At 52.9% G+C, this 18991-nt stretch overlaps 1 protein-coding gene across 1 annotated transcript in view; it reads right to left on the reverse strand.

The window, feature by feature from the left end:
• Positions 1 to 18991, reverse strand: part of HHIPL1 (HHIP like 1) — a 30436-nt gene that overhangs the window by 9036 nt on the left and 2409 nt on the right. The window contains exons 2-6 of the mRNA XM_086362995.1: positions 13798 to 14444; positions 10390 to 10533; positions 4311 to 4639; positions 3739 to 3865; positions 683 to 828 (exon numbers count right to left, since the gene is read on the reverse strand). Coding sequence (XP_086219121.1) covers positions 683 to 828; positions 3739 to 3865; positions 4311 to 4639; positions 10390 to 10533; positions 13798 to 14444 — 1393 coding nt within the window. The remainder of the gene's footprint in view (positions 1 to 682; positions 829 to 3738; positions 3866 to 4310; positions 4640 to 10389; positions 10534 to 13797; positions 14445 to 18991) is intronic.

The raw sequence follows: 18991 nt of genomic DNA on the forward strand, positions 1-18991 counted from the left end.
CTGGGCACTGGGCCCTGCGGGGGGACACCTCTCGAAAGGCCCTCGGGAGGGTGTTGCCTAGTAACCTGGCCAAGCATCCACCGGGCCCCACTGGGGGCCCCTCGGCTTTTGTCCAGGGACAATCCGGGGCCAAGGACAAAGGCGGGATCCAGCCCCCAGGGTCCTTCCTCTCCCCTCCCCCTCTGCTCCTGGCATTGAAAACACAAGCGCCTGAACAGGGGACCCACTAACAGGCAAGAAAGCAGTGCCCACCACTCTCCGAGGACAATGCAGCTTCATTCATAGGCCCCAGTGCATTTGCCATCAGGAATCCAGGGTGCTGGGGGTCCCCAGGGAGGCACTCTCCCGCCACTTGCCTGCCTTTCCACCATCACACCCGTTCCTGGCCCCATAACCTCCCTGGACTCTTACCTGTGGGGTCACGTGATCCCTCCCAGTAACTCTGCCCATGGTGGGAGTGGGGAACCACTGCTCCCATTTTCCAGATGAGGAAATGGAAGCTCAGACAGGTGAGAACTGACACCCAGGCAAGGCTCAAGACCTCTGAACATGTCACCCTCCAGCCTGGAGGTGACTCAGTCCTGAGATGCCATCCGGGGAATCCCAGGCCAGAAGGACCCAGGGGTGGGGAGTCAGTGCCAGGCAGGGGCAGCCTGGATGGAAGGGCCTCAGCAGCGCTCACCAGCCTCGTCCTCGCCGAAGGAGATGATGTGTGGGTAGTAGTTGTTGATGAGGCCTGGGAACGCGCAGGTCTGGCCACGGCCCATGCAGATCTCGCTGTACCGCCACTGGCCTGTCTCTGGGTTCTCCCGGAGGGACATCAGACGCCTGCAAAGGAGGATGGGCTGAGGGGTCCTGCCTGGCAGGGTGCCTGGGGGAAGCCCACCCACCAACCCACCCATCCACTCATCTGTTAGCCATGCAACCAGGACTGCACATAATATGCAGGGTCCAGTGCAAAATGAGCATGCAAGGACCCTTGTTCAAAATGTACTAAAAGTTTCAAGACAGTGACGGGAGATCGTTAAACTGAGCGTGGGCCCTTCTGAGCACATCTGTGCAAGTGCACAGACCGCACGTCCGGGAAGCCTGCCCTGCATGCAGTCTTTACTGAGCACCAGCTGTTGGGTCAGCCGAAAAGTTAGTCTGGGTGTTTCTGTTAGATGTACGGAAAAGCCTGAGCAAACTGTTTGGCCAACCCAGTACATAGCAGGAGAAGCATGGTGCTCAGTCACTCAGCCGTGTCCGACTCTGTGATCCCACGGACTGTGGCCCGCCAGGCTCCTCTGTCCATGGGATTCTCCAGGCAAGAACACTGGAGTGGGTTGTCATGCCCTCCTCCGTGGGATCTTCCCAATCCAGGGATCCAACCCAGGTCTCCCACACTGCAGGCAGATTCTTTACCGCCTGAGCCATCAGGGAAGCCCAGGAGAAGCACATGGGTGAACAAGACCAACTTGGTTTCAGCCTCCTTGGTTCAGTTCCAACCACTGACCAGCAGGAGGCAGTCAGGAGCCAACTTCCAGTTCAGAAGCCTCTGAGGCTGCATAGATTTGGGAGCTGCCTCCACTTGGGAGCATGAAATGGAGAATCTGGGTTTTTTTGTTTTTGATGCGGACCACTTTTAAAGTAGTCATTGGATTTGTTGTGATATTGCTTCTGTTGTTTATGTTTTGGTGTTTCGGGGCCGCAAGGCACATGAGATCTCAGCTCCCCACCAGCGATGAATCCATGGCCCCTGCAGTGGAAGGCAAAGTCTTCACCACTGGACTACCAGGGGATTCCCAAAGTGGAGAATTTGGCATCTTCAGAATATGCTGATTTTGTCCCTACTCCCTTCTACATTTGTTAGTCGCCTACGGATACTTTCAGGCCCTGCTTGGTTGCCCCACCTCCTAGAAGCCCTCCTGACTGCTCCTGTGCTGGGCTTCCCCAGAGAGCATGGGCTCTCTGAGGCCAGACTCAAGTGGACCAAGTGAGACTCACACCTGACTTGGGTATGAGGTGTTCTTCAACTTTGTTGCTCTAGCCCTGGCATAAAGCCTGACCCAGCAGAGGAGCTTGGGAAGTGCCAGCAAAATTCACTGAATTTCTATGTTCAGGTGACTTGGACATTCCTGGGGTGGGGGTAGGAGGGTAGCAGAAGAGTAAAAGGAGAATCAGGGTAAAAAGAGAGGTTTCATCTAGACCCATTTTCCAGATGGGATAACTGAGTCCAGAGGGAGACTCTCCAAGCTGGGAGAAGGACACAGCAACCAGAGGCCCAGATCAAGGTTCTCTGTCAGCTCCAGCTATAGACAAATAGCCACAAACCCACCCTAGTTCAGCAGCCTGCAAGAGGTAAGAATTCTGCCAGCCTCAGGCTTCTTTACTTCCTCTCTGAACAGAGACCCTGTTCAACTGCCCTTACGTGGAGAGGCTAGGGTGCGAATAATTAAGAACTGGTGATCCAGTGGTTAGGGTTCCACACTTCCACTACAGGAGACCTGGTTTTGATCCCTGGTTGGGGAAATAAGATTCTTCAAGCTGCATGGGAGTGAGAGGGGAGTGTCTTGCTCAGTCGTGTCCTCAGACCTCATGGACTGTAGCCCGCCAGGCTCCTCTGTCCATGGGATTCTCCAGGAAAGAGTACTGGAGTGGGTTGCCATTTCCTTCTCCAGGGGATCTTCCCAACCCAGGGACTGAACCCAGATCTCCTGCATTGCAGGCAGACACTTTATCCTCTGAGCCACCAGGGAAGCCCTCAAGCTGCATGGTGCAACCAAAAAAAAAAAAATTCATTTCACAGGAGGCTGGGAAGGTCCTGAGATCACCAACAGATCCTTCCATTTTATTAATAAAACAAAACAACAACCAGTCAACCAGAAATTGGGCATGTTCTAGATTCTAAGTGCTGTAATATGTATGAAAGTGAAAAGTGAAAGTGAAGTCGCTCAGTCATGTCTGACTCTTTGAGACCCCATGAACTTCAGCCCACCAGGCTCCTTCATCCATGGGATTTTCCAGGCAAGAATACTGGAGTGGGTTGCCATTTCCTTCTCCAGAGGATCTTCCTGACCTAGGGATCGAACCCAGGTCTCCCACATTGTAGGCAGATGCTTTACTGTCTGAGCTACCGGGGAACTTCCCCAAATGTATATGAACAGGACCCAAATAAGCTTAAGTAAGCAGGTACTATTATCATTTTGCAAATGAGGAAATTAAAGCTCAGAGAGGTGAAGCAGCTGGCTCAAGGTCACACAGCTAATAAGCATGCCAGGCTTTGGACACGGGTCATCTCAGCTATATTTTAAAACATCATGCCAGGTGTGTGGCTTCCCTGGGTCTCTCTGGGCCTCAGTTTCCCCCTCTGTACAATGGGAGAAACAGGTGGTCATGAAGCTCTGTAAGCTCCCCAGGGGAAAGAGTCTGACCCACGTCAGACTTGGGAGGTATGGTCTTGAACCCTCTCTGAAACCTGTTTGGGATGTGATTTATCCCATCCCCCTTTCTCCCCAACACACCCACCCCTCTCTGGGGGCTCAGTGGGTGGAGGCAGCAAGGCTTCATGGGGCCCAGTGGGCTGACCTCAGCTGGATCCCCAGGTCCCCTCTCTCGAGCAAGGTGACCTCTCTGGCCAGGTGGCACAATGACATGTCCTGGCTTCTAGGAGACAGAGCGGTCAAAGGTGCTGTTCGGGTTCCCCGACCTTTCACCTCTGCGGTCCCTGACCCTCAGAACTGCTGTCGGGTCACTTACCCGCTCATGAAGTCTCCAAAAACGTAGAGGCCGTTCAGGTTGGGGTACTCGCAGCCCCGGTACACGTAGCCCCCAGTCACCGACTTGCCCAGTTTGTGCGGGTAGGCGAAAATCGGCAGCACGTCATCTGCAGAGTGGGGAGACGCTGGGTGAGCCTGCGGGGGTCCCCGGAGGCTCCGCGGGTGGTCCTGAGTCCTGCGGGGCCAAGGGGTGGGAGGTCCCTAGGAGGGCCCGAGAGGGGGCCCCAGAGAGGCAACGAGAAGGGGTAATGCTTAAAGTTTATAAGGTACGGAGAGGGCAAGGATTTGCCAGGCAGGAAGTGATTTGGGGAGGGCGGCGGGGGAGCCATTCCGGAGGGTGGGCGCTGGCTGGCTACAGACGGAGGCACTGGCGCGCATCCCGATGGGGGTGGGGCGGGTTGTACCAGGATCGGGGGTCCCCGGTGGCGCGGGTGGTAGGTGAGGTTAGGGGGCCACCGAGGGAGGCGTGGGCGCACAGCCGTGGAGTGAGGGGTGGCAGATCTGGGGAGAGGGGTCCCCGGGGGCTCAGAGCGGGGTGGCGGGGGCGGTCACCGAGGGAGGCGTTGGCGCACAGCTTGCGGTCATAGCACTGGTAGCCCTCGCGGGCGCGCCAGCCATAGTTGCGGCCGCGCTCCACCAGATCCACCTCCTCGAACTTGTTCTGGCCCACGTCGCCGCAGAAGAGGCGCCCGCGGCCCGCGCCCGTCGCCGGGTCGCCGCGGTCGAAGGAGCAGCGCCACATGTTGCGCACCCCGAAGGCGTAGACCTCCGGCCGCGCGGCGGGGTCGCCCACGAATGGGTTGTCGGGCGGGATGCGGTAGAGCGGGCCGCGCTCGTTGCGGTCCACGTCGATGCGCAGCACCTTGCCGAGCAGCGCCGATCTGCGGGAGAAAGCACCGACTGGGGCGGGGCTGGGGCTGGGGGTAGGGGGCCTGGAGCCCAAGGCCGCCCCAGGTGCAAGGCAAGCGTTGGCTCTGGGGCCAGAGACTCCAAGTTCACGTCCTCAGCAGCCATGCACCGGCTGGGTAACCCCAATCATTCAATTCGACATTATCAGACACCTTACCATGTGCCGGGCTCCATCCTAAGCATTTGACATATACCATCTGTTGCTTTGTTTCATCCTCACAGCAAATCTTTTAGATTGTGTCGTTGTTTAGTCACTAAATCATGTCCAGCTCTTCCAACTCTCTGGACTGTAGCCCACCAGGCTCCTCTGTCCATGGGATTTCCCAGGCAAGAATACTGGAGTGGGTTGCCATTTCCTTCTCCAGGGGATCTTCCCAACCCAGGGATCAAACCCGTATCTCCTGCATTGGCAGGCAGGTTCTTTACCCACTGAGCCACCAGGGAAGCCCCAGTCTTCTAGGTAAGTGGGTGCTGTTGTGATCGCTATTTATTTCACAATCGGGGCAGCTGAGCTCAGAGAGGCCACAGAGCATCCCTGGTTGCCTCACCCCTCATAAACCGGAGGGCTGAGATCAAGCCTAGGTAGCCTGGCTGCAGAAACCCAAGCTCGTCACCGCACTTTCTGGCCTCCCCAGGCCTTGGGGTTCTCTGCTGTAATATTAGATGGTCCCTCTCTTTCTTTGCAGGACTGTGCTACAGGGTGAAAAGGATACAGAAAAATAACGCCTGTTTACGGCTTACTTGCAGCACAGTATGAAAAGGCAAAATGACAGGATACTGAAAGAGAAACTCCCCAGGTCAGTAGGTGCCCAATATGCTACTGGAGATCAGTGGAGAAATAACTCCAGAAAGAATGAAGGGATGGAGCCAAAGCAAAAACAATACCCAGCTGTGGATGTGACTGGTGATAGAAGCAAGGTCCGATGCTGTAAGAGCAATATTGCATAGGAACCTGGAATGTCAGGTCCATGAATCAAGGCAAATTGGAAGTGGTCAAACAAGAGATGGCAAGAGTGAATGTCGACATTCTAGGAATCAGCGAACTGAAATGGACTGGAATGGGTGAATTTAACTCAGATGACCATTATATCTACTACTGTGGGCAGGAATCCCTCAGAAGAAATGGAGTGGCCATCATGGTCAACAAAAGAGTCCAAAACTCAGTACTTGGATGCAATCTCAAAAACGACAGAATGATCTCTCTTTGTTTCCAAGGCAAACCATTCAATATCACAGTAATCCAAGCCCCAACCAGTAACGCTGAAGAAGCTGAAGTTGAACGGTTCTATGAAGACCTACAAGACCTTTTAGAACTAACACCCAATAAAAGATGTCCTTTTCATTATAGGGGACTGGAACACAAAAGTAGGAAGTCAAGAAACACCTGGAGTAACAGGCAAATTTGACCTTGGAATACGGAATGAAGCAGGACAAAGACTAATAGAGTTTTGCCAAGAAAATGCACTGGTCACAGCAAACACCCTCTTCCAACAACACAAGAGAAGACTCTGCACATGGACATCACCAGATGGTCAACACCGAAATCAGATTGATTATATTCTTTGCAGCCAAAGATGGAGAAGCTCTATACAGTCAGCAAAAACAAGACCAGGAGCTGACTGTGGCTCAGACCACGAACTCCTTTTTGCCAAATTCAGACTTAAATTGAAGAAAGTAGGGAAAACCACTAGACCATTCAGGTATGACCTAAATCAAATCCCTTATGATTATACAGTGGAAGTGAGAAATAGATTTAAGGGCCTAGATCTGATAGAGAGAGTGCCTGATGAACTATGGAATGAGGTTCGTGACATTGTACAGGAGACAGGGATCAAGACGATCCCCATAGAAAAGAAATGCAAAAAAGCAAAATGGCTGTCTGGGGAGGCCTTACAAATAGCTGTGAAAAGAAGAGAAGCGAAAAGCAAAGGAGAAAAGGAAAGATATAAACATCTGAATGCAGAGTTCCAAAGAATAGCAAGAAGAGATAAGAAAGCCTTCTTCAGCTATCAATGCAAAGAAATAGAGGAAAACAACAGAATGGGAAAGTCTAGGGATCTGTTCAAGAAAATCAGAGATACCAAAGGAACATTTCATGCAAAGATGAGCTCGATAAAGGACAGAAATGGTATGGACCTAACAGAAGCAGAAGATATTAAGAAGAGATGGCAAGAATACACAGAAGAACTGTACAAAAAAGATCTTCACGACCCAGATAATCACGATGGTGTGATCACTGACCTAGAGCCAGACATCCTGGAATGTGAAGTCAAATGGGCCTTAGAAAGCATCACTATGAACAAAGCTAGTGGAGGTGATGGAATTCCAGTTGAGCTATTCCAAATCCTGAAAGATGATGCTGTGAAAGTGCTGCACTCAATATGCCAGCAAATTTGGAAAACTCAGCAGTGGCCACAGGACTGGAAAAGGTCAGTTTTCATTCCAATCCCAAAGAAAGGCAATGCCAAAGAATGCTCAAACTACCGCACAATTGCACTCATCTCACACGCTAGTAAAGTAATGCTCAAAATTCTCCAAGCCAGGCTTCAGCGATATGTGAACTGTGAACTTCCTGATGTTCAAGCTGGTTTTAGAAAAGGCAGAGGAACTAGAGATCAAATTGCCAACATCCGCTGTATCATAGAAAAAGCAAGAGAGTTCCAGAAAAACACCTATTTCTGCTTTATTGACTATGCCAAAGCCTTTGACTGTGTGGATCACAATAAACTGTGGAAAATTCTGAAAGAGATGGGAATACCAGACCACCTGATCTGCCTCTTGAGAAATTTGTATGCAGGTCAGGAAGCAACAGTTAGAACTGGACATGGAACAACAGACTGGTTCCAAATAGGAAAAGGAGTTCGTCAAGGCTGTATATTGTCACCCTGTTTATTTAACTTATATGCAGAGTACATCATGAGAAACGCTGGACTGGAAGAAACACAAACTGGAATCAAGATTGCCGGGAGAAATATCAATAACCTCAGATATGCAGATGACACCACCCTTATGGCAGAAAGTGAAGAGGAACTCAAAAGCCTCTTGATGAAAGTGAAAGTGGAGAGTGAAAAAGTTGGCTTAAAGCTCAACATTCAGAAAATGAAGATCATGGCATCCGGTCCCACCACTTCATGGGAAATAGATGGGGAAACAGTGGAAACAGTGTCAGACTTTATTTTTCTGGGCTCCAAAATCACTACAGATGGTGACTGCAGCCATGAAATTAAAAGACACTTACTCCTTGGAAGGAAAGTTATGACCAACCTAGATAGCATATTCAAAAGCAGAGACGTTACTTTGCCAAGAAAGGTTCGTCTAGTCAAGGCTATGGCTTTTCCTGTGGTCATGTATGGATGTGAGAGTTGGACTGTGAAGAAGGCTGAGCGCTGAAGAATTGATGCTTTTGAACTGTGGTGTTGGAGAAGACTTTTGAGAGTCCCTTGGACTGCAAGGAGATCCAACCAGTCCATTCTGAAGGAGATCAGCCCTGGGATTTCTTTGGAAGGAATGATGCTAAAGCTGAAACTCCAGTACTTTGGCCACCTCATGTGAAGAGTTGACTCATTGGAAAAGACTCTGATGCTGGGAGGGATTGGGGGCAGGAGGAGAAGGGGATGACAGAGGATGAGATGGCTGGATGGCATCACTGACTTGATGGACATGAGTCTCAGTGAACTCCAGGAGTTGGTGATGGACAGGGAGGCCTGGCGTGCTGCGATTCATGGGGTCGAGAAGAGTCGGACACGACTGAGCGACTGTTCTGATCTGATCTGCAGCACCTAGCACAGCAACAGGCATGCAGTAGGCGCTCATTAAGTGTTTGGTGAGTGAATGAATGAATAACTGCAATCAAAGTCAAGTGCACCATTTAAGAGTACCAGGGAGGGCAGGGAGACAGGAGAGAACGCGGCAGATGTTAGCAGGAAACAGGAGGTGGGGTTCTTGCCTCCTCTCTCACATGCGCCCAGGGCCATTGCAGCAGGTCAGGGGGCCAAACACGCCTCCGAAGCAGTTCAGTTCACCCCACACTCCACACACACCATCCTGAACCCAGGCTCTGAGCGGCGAACAACTTGCCAGTCTCTCAGGCAGCTCTGGGCAGGAAGTGAGGTCCCTTCAGTGTGCCCGGCCACATCGGCTTCTGGGGCCTGGGAGTGAGACCTCCGCACGTTGCCTCCAGAGCCACACAGAATAGGGCGCAGCTGCAGCCCGGACCTCCTCGCAGCCACTGGGGTGAGCAGCTTCTGGGTCTCATTCATTGCAGGACAAAAGTGACACACGATGGAATCTGCGACGTGCTTAAAGATGTGCAGAGGGGGACACACCCTCTTCATCTGTGGCTTTTTTACAGTATTTATTTATTTCTTTGGCTGTGTCGGGTCTTAGTTGAGGCATGTGGGATCTTTAGTTTGGGCATGGGAAGTCCTGTTGTGGCATGTGGGGTCTAATTCCTTGACCAAGGATTGAACTGCACTGGGAGCAGAGTCTTAACCGCAGGACCACCAGGGAAGTCCCTTCTTCTGTGAGTTTTTGATGTACTTACTCACTGCAAGGTTTTCCCCCAGCATTTGGGTGCACTCCCTTTGGGCTGCTTTTTAAGGCAGGACTGGCTGGTCTGCCCATTTGATGCAACTGTGTACCCCACATTCTCACAGAGCATCAGCACCCAAGCATTTCTGTCATCATTAAAGACACCACCCAAGTGTCCTCTTTCATGAGGATAAAATGCTCCCCCTGCCCCAGTAGCTGCCCCAGTTAATCCCCTATTGTGGACTTCCAGGTTCTGCTCCAGTGAGTTCCTCTCACACTCTCCAGCCTGCTCTGCACCAAGCTTCGGATTACTCCCCAGGGCCCACACACCACGCTCCAGGCTTTGATATGTAAGTGGGCAAAACTCATAGCAGCAAAATAATGTTTTAAGTCTTGTCCAATTATCCACAAATCCTTAATTTCTATTTTCTCAACTTCATCTCTAAATACATCCCAAACATGAGAAAACTGTGATGATTCTTACGCTGTCACATATGAAAGCACAAGTCACAAATTGGGAACACTTTAATTACTATAATCAACATCATATGCGCTATTTTTACTCTCTGGGCTGAGGAAGGTTTTGTGATTTGGACTGAGAGGATGGAGGAGGCTGCCCTGAGACTCCTGGGTATCCTCATCTATACACTTGAGACTGTGTATGTTTGTGTGCGTGTGTGTGTGTGTGTGTGTGTGTGTGTGTGTGTAAGGAAGGGAATGGTGGCAGGCCATCTTCTCAAGCCCAGAAGTGAGGAACTGAGAGCAAGACTCTGCTTCAGTTTCGGGGTCATCTCAGGTGACCCTTGGGGTAGAAAACCCACATGCCCATCCATACAGCCCTGCTCCAGCCAGCTCACACTCCCCATTTGGTCTGGGAAGCATCCTTTTCCTTCCTCTGGCTCCAGTAGGGCTGGGCGGACTTCAGAGAAAAATCTCATCTTCCCAGAGGCTCTGTGATGCTGCCTTTCAGGTACCCATCACCTTTATTCCTCATAACAAGCCTGCCCATGGAGATGATCATTATTCCTTTCTAACTGATAAGACAAAGGCACTGGGTTCCCCAGCTGGCTAGCTGCAGGCTGAGCTGGGGCCCAAAGCCATTTCTATTGCCCTAGTCTCCTGGCTGAGGAAGTCATTCCCCCTTCAGAAGAGTACATAAACCAGCCCACCCACCAACCAAATCAGAACATACTTGTTTTGGGCGTTTCCAAACTTCCCAAAGGGGTCTCCAGCCATCCCGCCATCTCCGGTAAAGATGTAAAGGTACCCATCATCCCCGAAGAGCAGCTGGCCTCCATTATGGTTCGAGGCTGGTTCTTCGATTTCCAGGATTATCCTAAAAGAAGATAAGCCACCCCCCACAAAAACAAACAAAAATGTCAGCCAAAAACACAAAACAAAATCACAGCAATAAAGCCTCCTCTCTCTTAGATGCCATTTCGTAGTTGGAAAGACTTTCCATATCCTTTATAGGAGGTGGTTTTTATAAGGATCTGGCAGGCTAGGAAGGGATCATTCACATCACTGTGCCAATGAGATCCAAGAGGCTCAGAGAGGTTGAGCAACTTGCCCAAGATCACACAGCCCATAGAAGGCAGAGCTGGGACAGGAACTCAGGACTTCTGGTTCTGGTCTAGTGCTTTTTCAACTACTCCCCCACAACTAGCCCCTGCCTGTTATGATCAAGTGAAACCGTTGACCCAATCACTAGCACGACTGGTTTCTTCATCATCATAGCTACCCGCGCACCAGCCACTTAAGCTGAGCACTTGTGACAGCCTCTCATTTGTTATGGCTGTAACTTCTAGGGAGGCGGGCTGGAGGGTGTGGACTGTGCTCAGCTCCACACTCACTTCTCAGTGACCTCCTTTACTGCCAGGGTGGGAACCTTCCACCACACTGCCAGTCAGCTAGCTTCCAGTTAGGGCGTGCCAGGAGAGGGTGGCAGGCAAGGGGAAGGGAGGAGCCACATGTCCCTGGTCTCTGGCACTGTTTCCGGAAGCAATGGTTGCAGGAAGGGTGACAGCGGCTGGTCAGTGTGGACTCCTGGCTTTCTGCCCAGACATCTGGGTACCAGGAGCGGCAAACCCCAGCAGCACCAAGACCTTTGTGCCTTTTGTTCCCCTCGCTTCTCACAAGAACTCATCTCTAGGGAGCTTGACCCTCTCCTTTTCCTTCTCCAGCCCTCCCACTACCTTTGTAGCCAACTCCCTGTATTAAATTCCCTTTGACCAAAATGCTTAGGCTAGTTTAGGTTTTCCAGGATTGGCGACTGACTGGCCAATCCTTTATTAATGCAGATAAGAAACCCGAGGTACAGAAATGTCAGGTACCTTGAACCCAGGACTTTCAACCTTCAGAACCAAGACCAGAAGCCTTTCTATTGTGAGATCAACATACATGACATGGGGAGCCACACACAATCCCCAAACCAGGTACCCCCCGCAAAGGACAGCTCAGGCTGTTGGACATCCAGCCCTGAGAAAAGAGACTGACAGCTGACTCAAGCAAGGATGCCCATTCATTCCTGGATCTGCCCTGAGCCAGCCATGCCTACTTCTTCCCCTGCAAGAGTCAGGTTCTAGGCTGGTACTGTGAGGTCCCCAGAGGGACCCTTGCTGAACCCCAATTCTGAAGTATGTTCATCTGTATATCTTGTGTTCCACCTTCAGTCTTCATCAGGAATCCATTTTTTAAAGTCATCATTGAAGACACATTCATCCTGTCTCTCTGTCTCCCCTCTGTGAGAGTCACATGACAAACGTGGCCTCTCTTGGAGAATCAGTTGTGTGGCCTCATATAAGATAACGAGAATTATGCTTTCTCTTTTTGCCCTGGTTGCCAGGAAGCTCACAGGCAAAATCTATTAATACATTAGATTCTCACATTAGTCAGTTTGATTCCTTCTTTTTGTACTTTCAATGTCAAGAGTTTATAATTTTATCGAATGCATGATGTCCTGTTATTTGCTTATTTGTCCTCAGATCAGCCCTGGTCCTCCTCTTACCCGTTCTCTACTTCAGAAGGCCAGCTCCTGCAAACTACATTTCCCATGCTCCTCCGCTAACTGGCCTCCAGCTAGGTTCGGCCAAGGAAAGCATTGGCAGGACTCTGGAGTTGTGGGGGAGAAAGTGAAAGTGTTAGTCGCTCAGTCCTGTCTGACTCCTTGAGACTCTACGGACTGTAGCTGGCCCGGTTCCTGTTCATGGAATTCTCCAGGCAAGAATAGTGGAGTGGGGTGCCATTCCCTTCTCCAGCAGATCTTCCCAACCCAGGGATGGGAACCCTGGTCTCCTGAATTGCAGGCAGATACTTTACCAGCTCCTACAAACTACATTTCCCATGCTCCTCAGCTGACTGGCCTGCAGCTAGGTTCAGCCAAGGAAAGCATTGTCAGAAGATGAGATGGGGGGGGGGGGGTGGGGGTGGGGGGAGATTCAGGGTTTTTCTCCCTCCCTCTCTCTCTCTCTGCTTCAGGCAGTGTCTTGGCAGTAGCTGCACCTCTTCTCTGGCTCCAACTGCCCCCACCCAGACCCACCATGGTTCCAGCTTCTACCCAGCGGCCCCAGCTCAGGGGCTCCAGGAACCCTGCCTCTCACAGTCCAAGAGGTGAAGTTAGCTCCCTTCAGTGCTGAACTCGGGGTTGCCTCCCTTCTTACCCCCCCCTCCCCCCCATTTCTCATTCATCATTTCCAACACCTGAGGAACTAATTCCCAGTATCAAATTCTGCCTATTTGAATTACCTGGCACAGGACTTATTTTCCTATTGGAGACAGATTATGTATGCCCTTCACACCAGGCTAGGTCAAAAATTGTTCCTTGCTCAGTCCTGTTTGACTCTGCGACCCGGTGGACTGCAGCCCCCCCAGGCTCCTTTTGTCCATGGAATTCTTCCAGGCAAGAATACTTCTCCAGGGGATCTTCCCTGACCCAGGCATCAAACCAGGGTCTCCTGCATGGCAGGATGGCAGATTCTTTGTCTGAGCCGCCAGGGAAGCCCTGTCACACCTGTTTTCAAAACAGTTGGAGCGTAACTAATACCCCAAAAGCAGGCTGGGTATTGGGAGGAGAAGAAGCCTGGAGGCAAAGGACGGATAAACATGCAGTTGGGAGGGTGGGAAGGAGCAATTTGCCTGGGGGTGGAGTGTGGAGGTGACAAGGAGGAGGTGGGGGCCAGCCAGGTGAGAATGGTCCCTTGGGGCCAGAGCTGGGCGGGTGGGAGCAGTGGGTTGGGCCTGGGAAGGAAGCAGACAGATTCGAGTTCCAGCTCTGACATTTCCTAGCTCTGTGACCTAGCAGTCCCTTTACCTCTCTGAGCCGCCACTTCCTCATCTGTAAAATGGGGCTGTATGAGAACCAAGTGAAATGAACCGTCTAAAGTACCTGATCCAGGAGCTGGACTCAAGTCCCCGTGATGTCTGTTTGGCAACTGCCTCTCCCTTGAACTCCTAGGGGACTCAGCCCCCTTACTGGGTGTGATGGTCAAAATATTTCACACCCCTCGGGGAGCAGCGCAGATCCAATGGACCATTGCCTGTGCACAGCCTTGCCAGATCTCAGCCCGCCCCCTCCCGGCCTGGGCTCCCGGGGGGGAACCACCTCTCAGAGTCGTGGTCCACAGCGTTGACGTCATCCTCCGAGACCCTGAACTCGCTGATGCGGATCCACTCGTCAAAGCCGACACCCACCGAGTAGTAGACGTAGAGCTTGCCGTTGTGCCGGAAGCTGGGGTGGAAGGCCAGGCCCAGGAAGCCCCGCTCGTCGCCCTCCCAGGGCGAGGTGAGCACGGCGCGGCTGATGTTCAGGAAGGGCTTCTCCAGCCGCGAGCGGTCGGGCAGGTAGACCCACACCAGCCCCAGCTGCTCGGCCACGAAGAAGCGGTGGGTGCCGTCCCGGGCGTGGACCATGGCCACCGGGTTGCGCAGCCCGTTGGCCACCTCCTCCAGGCACAGCTGCAGGCAGCCCTCGGCGTCGGCCACCACGCGGCCCAGGTTGGAGTTGAGGTTCTCGTTGACCAGCAGGCGCGGGAAGCAGTAGTCGGTGTCGTCCAGGGACAGCGAGCGGCAGAGCTTGGCGCGGTTGCCCTCCAGCGCCCAGAGCTCGCGGTCCGGAGACAGATGCCGGAAGAGGCCCCGGCACGTCTGCCACATGTCCAGACAGTAGTCCTCGCAGAGCCCGGGCACCGTCCGCAGGGGCGTGGACGGGTCCTCTGCGTCGTAGAGGTGGGCCGCGTAGGGCGAGCATTCCTGCAGAGACAGGCACGCGCAGGGATGCTCTGGGCGGGGCTTACCAGCCGTGTGACCGCGGGTGGTTCACCCCATCTCCTAGAGCCTCAGTCTGCTGATCTGTAAAATGGGAAGACGCCGTCTGTCCGTTCCACCCACATACAGCCCCAGGGGCCCTGCATCTCCTCACCTTCCTCCTTTCTCTTGCCTTGATGCTTCTGTTAGAATAACCACACTATGACTACTCCTGCTACTAACAACATCAGGAGCTACTCTTCAGCACCTACTGTCTGCCAGAAAGGATCTGAGGCATTTTAATATTTTTTCTTTTATTTATTTTTAAAATAATATTTATGTATTTGGCTGCCCCAGGTCTTAGTTTCGGCCCTCGAGATCTTCAGCTGTAGTATGTGACAGGGCTTCCCTGGTGGCTCAGATGGTAAAGAATCTGCCTTAATGCAGGAGACCAGGGTTTGATCCCTGGGTCAGGAAGATCCCCTGGAGAAGGAAATGGCTACCCACTCCAGTACTATTGCCTGGAGAATTCCATGGACAGAAGAGCCTGGCGGGTTACAGACCATGGGGTCCCAAAGAGTTGGACACAACTGAGTGACTAACACATGTGAACTTTTGCAGCATGTGGGATCCAGTTCCCTGACCAGGGATCGAACCCGTGGCCTTCTGCATTGGGAGTGCAGAGACTTAGCTACTGGGCCACCAGGGAAGTTCCACTTTCTCTCTTAATATGCTGCCTCCGCCCTATACCTCCATGATTCACTCCACTTTTTTTTTAGATCCCTACTCGAGGGGCACCTCCAGGAAGGTCTTCACTGACCACCCATCCATCACCCCCACTTCCTCCTGACCTCTGTTTTGGCTTAAAACAGAAAACAACAAAAAAACAAACACTGTAACGTTCCCTGATAATATAATAAAAATCAATGGGTTTACTTGGTTATTGTCTGCCTTCCGCGGAACCTAATTCCACAAGGGCAGGAATTTGGCCTGCGTTGGTCCCTGTCGTATCCCAGAGCCCGAGATGGTGTCTGGCATACAGGAGGCCCACGGTGAATACCTAGACACCATGCTGGACACTGACTCACCCTGACCAGCCCTGCGTGGGGATAAGTGCTCCTCCCTCCATCGTTTAATCCCCACAAGAGCCCATGACGGGGGGCTCCCTCCTGCACACGGGGAGACCGAGGTGTGGGTCTCCCAGTGTCACTCAGCACCATTCGGTGAGCATGGAGGATGTGGGTTTGGTCTCAGGTGGACCCCATCCCCCCAGCACCGGGGAGGTGACACGTGTACACATGCGAGTACCTTGATTACACTCCTCCCCCACTTCCTCTGTCCCCCTGGCCACCAGGACCCGCTTCCCTCCTTCCCTCTGACCTTGGGTTAGGCCCCTCCAGGCGGGGCCCTGAGCCTGTCTCCTGCGGCCAGACCAGATTCTCCGTGAGATGAATCAGACCCTCTCCTCCCCTGCTCCCCCTCCCCTCCAGGACTTCTTCAGACCCTCCTGACCTCACTGGCCCCTTTTCCGGCTCTGCTGGGCTGTGACTCCATGGGACAAAATCCAACAGCTATGGCTCCCTCCTCCACCACCCCCTGGGGGCTTCCCCACTGATGAGACACTTGGGATCCCACTCAGCGCCCGCCTGGGCAGGATCTGGAAGGCGGGGGCCTGATGTGGCAAACCTTGGGCCCCTGGGAGAAGGAAGCTGATGGATAAATTGTTCTGTCTTCCTCTGGGCTCACCACCACAGCCCCCCCACACCCCTGCCCGGGGCCAGTCCTGATCTGCCATCTATACAGTTTCTTGGACCCATGGTCTCGCCAGCTCAAGCATCAGTCACATTTGGCAGCAGCCAACTTGCAACTGCATCCTTGATGGCTCTCTCTCTGCCCCTGGTCACTCCTGCTGGCAGGGTCCACTCACCCTAAGAAGGGAAAAAACCCATGCACTCTGGCCCAGGTTCTGCTTTCTGAGAACCTATGTGGAGACAACCAATGTGACCAGGCCTCTCCCAGCTTCGAGATCCAGAACCCACCATCTGAGAGCTGAAAGCCCCTTCCCAACCCCCCGCCCCCCAGAGCAAAGGTCTCAGCACCCCAGGCTCTCTAAGGACTTCCCTCAGCTAGAGCCTCTGACCGAGCCCCCAACCCCCATCCCCCGCCCCCACCATGAGCTCACCAGGCTAGGGCCTGTGGGTCTGACTCAGCCCCGGGCCCCCGGAGGCCTCCAGGGATGCTTGTCCCCCAGTAGGGGAGGCACAGACAGGCCCACACTGCCCATTCCCAGGCAGGGCCCTGCTGGGCTCCTACCGGAGGCCCCCAGGGGCCATGGGTGGCAGGCTGCCCTCTTGGCTGGGTTCTCAGGCTCCTGGCCAGAGGCCACACCCTCCTTTTACACGATTGTGGCTTTTGGTCACACCGTTGGCCGGTCCTCCTGGCCTGTCTCCTGCTACCGTGGGGCTGAGGGCCACTTGGTGACGTGCTTGTGGTCTGGTGAGCACCGTCCCGGGCCCAGACAGGGAGGCCATGTTCCATGTGTTCCAGACGGCCCAGCCCTGGCCTCTGTGCTGTGGCCCCTCTCTCAAGCTTCCCCTGGAGGCCCCGTGAGTCCCGCCAGCAGCTGTGGGTGGATCAGAGAGGGTCTGTGCACACACACAGCTCATTTCTGCTTTTCGAGGTAGGGTCATGGTGATTCCTACTAGATATGAGAAGCTGAGGCTCCAAGAAGGCCACATGCCAAGAAGTGGCCAAGCCACGGCTCAGACCCAGGTCTCATGACACCCAGACCAGGGCTCTTTTCAGATTACTCACCGGAATTTCATTCAACAAGTGTTTACTGCATTCAGATTCCGAGCCAGGCACTGTCCTCGGCTCCAGAGACAGTGGGCAGCAAAACAGATTTCTGCAAGCCAATCAGATCCCAACCCATGGGACTTATCTGGTGGTCCAGTGGCTAAGACTCCACACTCCCAGTGCAGGAGGCCCAGGTTCCATCCCTGGTCAGGAAACTATATCCCACATGCGACAGCTGAGTTCTCACACCGCAACTAAAACTCCTGTGTGCCACAGCTAAGACCTGGCACGGCCAAATAAATAAATAGCAAAAAAAAAAAAAACCCAGCAACTAGCTTCACAGTGGTCAGTGGGGGGAGGCAGCAGAAAACCCATGGAAAACCAGCCCAGTATCACATTGCTTAGCTGTCTGTGCCTTTCAGCACAGGGACAACCAGCCTGCCCACGTTACTGCCCAAGGCTGCCTCTGTGCGGTCGCTGACACTCATGACCCACGGCCCAGAGTCCCAAAGGCTTCTATGTCCTTCATCTACTCTTTAGGAAGACTGAGTCTTTTTTTTTTTTGATTGTGCCATGTAGGTAGTTCCTTGACCAGGGATCAAACTCTCAGCAGTGAAATCACAGAGCCCTAACCACTGGACCACCAGGGAATTCCCCAGGAAGACTGAGTCTTTGCACACAATATTCACTTGTAGGACATTCCCTCCTTGCCCAGTTTGGCATCTGGCAAACTCCTATGCATGCCTCAAAGCCCGACTCAATAGCCTCCTCTTACACCTCTGTTCCCTGACTCCCCTGGCCCTTGTGGATGCTCCTACAGTTCTCTGCCCATGTCTCAGACCAACATTCACCTAAATGCAATTCTGTAGCTTGCAGCGTGAGCTCTGTTTCTGCTGCACCTCCCATTGTTCAGGTGGTCTGCTTGACTAAGACTGAGTTATCTCTGTGTGTCTGTCCACCCACTAGGCTGTAGGACCCTTCAGGGCAGGGATTCCAGGGCCCAGCACATAGTGAGGCTTCAAGAAGACAGGTGATATGGCAAAGTGATTAAGAGAGGGGTTCTGGAGTCAGAGCACACAGGAGACTGAATCGACCATTCCCCGAGTGGCCTTGGCCAAGTTCCTTAACCTATCTGTGCCTACGTCCCCATCTATAAAGGGAAAAAATTCCCAAGAGAAATAAACTGAAGCATAGCATTATTGGGATAAATACACTGAAGTGATACATGTGTTTCCTGAGTAAGTGCTCAAACAAGTTGGACTATCAAGAGGCAACTCAGTGTTCCCTCCTCCAGGAAGGCTTCCTTGACTTTTTCAGGGCAAGCTCTGCCTCCATGGTGACCCTTGGAGAGAGCCTTTGGCCCATTCTGATAAGTGTCTCTGTGTCTCCTGAATTGAACAAGGAGACTTTTGAGAACTGGGTTTGTGACTGGCCAACTGCCGCTGGGCCCAGCACCCAGCACAGGGCCAACTCCTGACAGGCTCTGAAGCACTGTCTGCCCAGTGGCTGCACCTGCAGAGCATGTTGTGCACAGACTTCTATCAGAAACCAGGCTTTGATGACTTGGGGCACTTAGAGGCCATCGCAGTCACGTGGAGGTTTGTTGCATGGACTGGCTCTCATCAACCTGGGACCTGAGCTACCACATGTCACAAGCTCTCTCTTCTCCTTCCTATGACATCAGATGGACCAGAGCAAAGCCTCAGGAAAGGGTCTGAAGGGGCCAGGAGGGACTACTGCCCTCTGGCTAGGTAGCC

The sequence above is a fragment of the Bos grunniens genome, chromosome 21 (assembly GCF_055505025.1).
Source record: "Bos grunniens cultivar Pamir isolate PY7600 chromosome 21, Bosgru_T2T1.0, whole genome shotgun sequence".
NCBI lineage: Eukaryota > Metazoa > Chordata > Mammalia > Artiodactyla > Bovidae > Bos > Bos grunniens.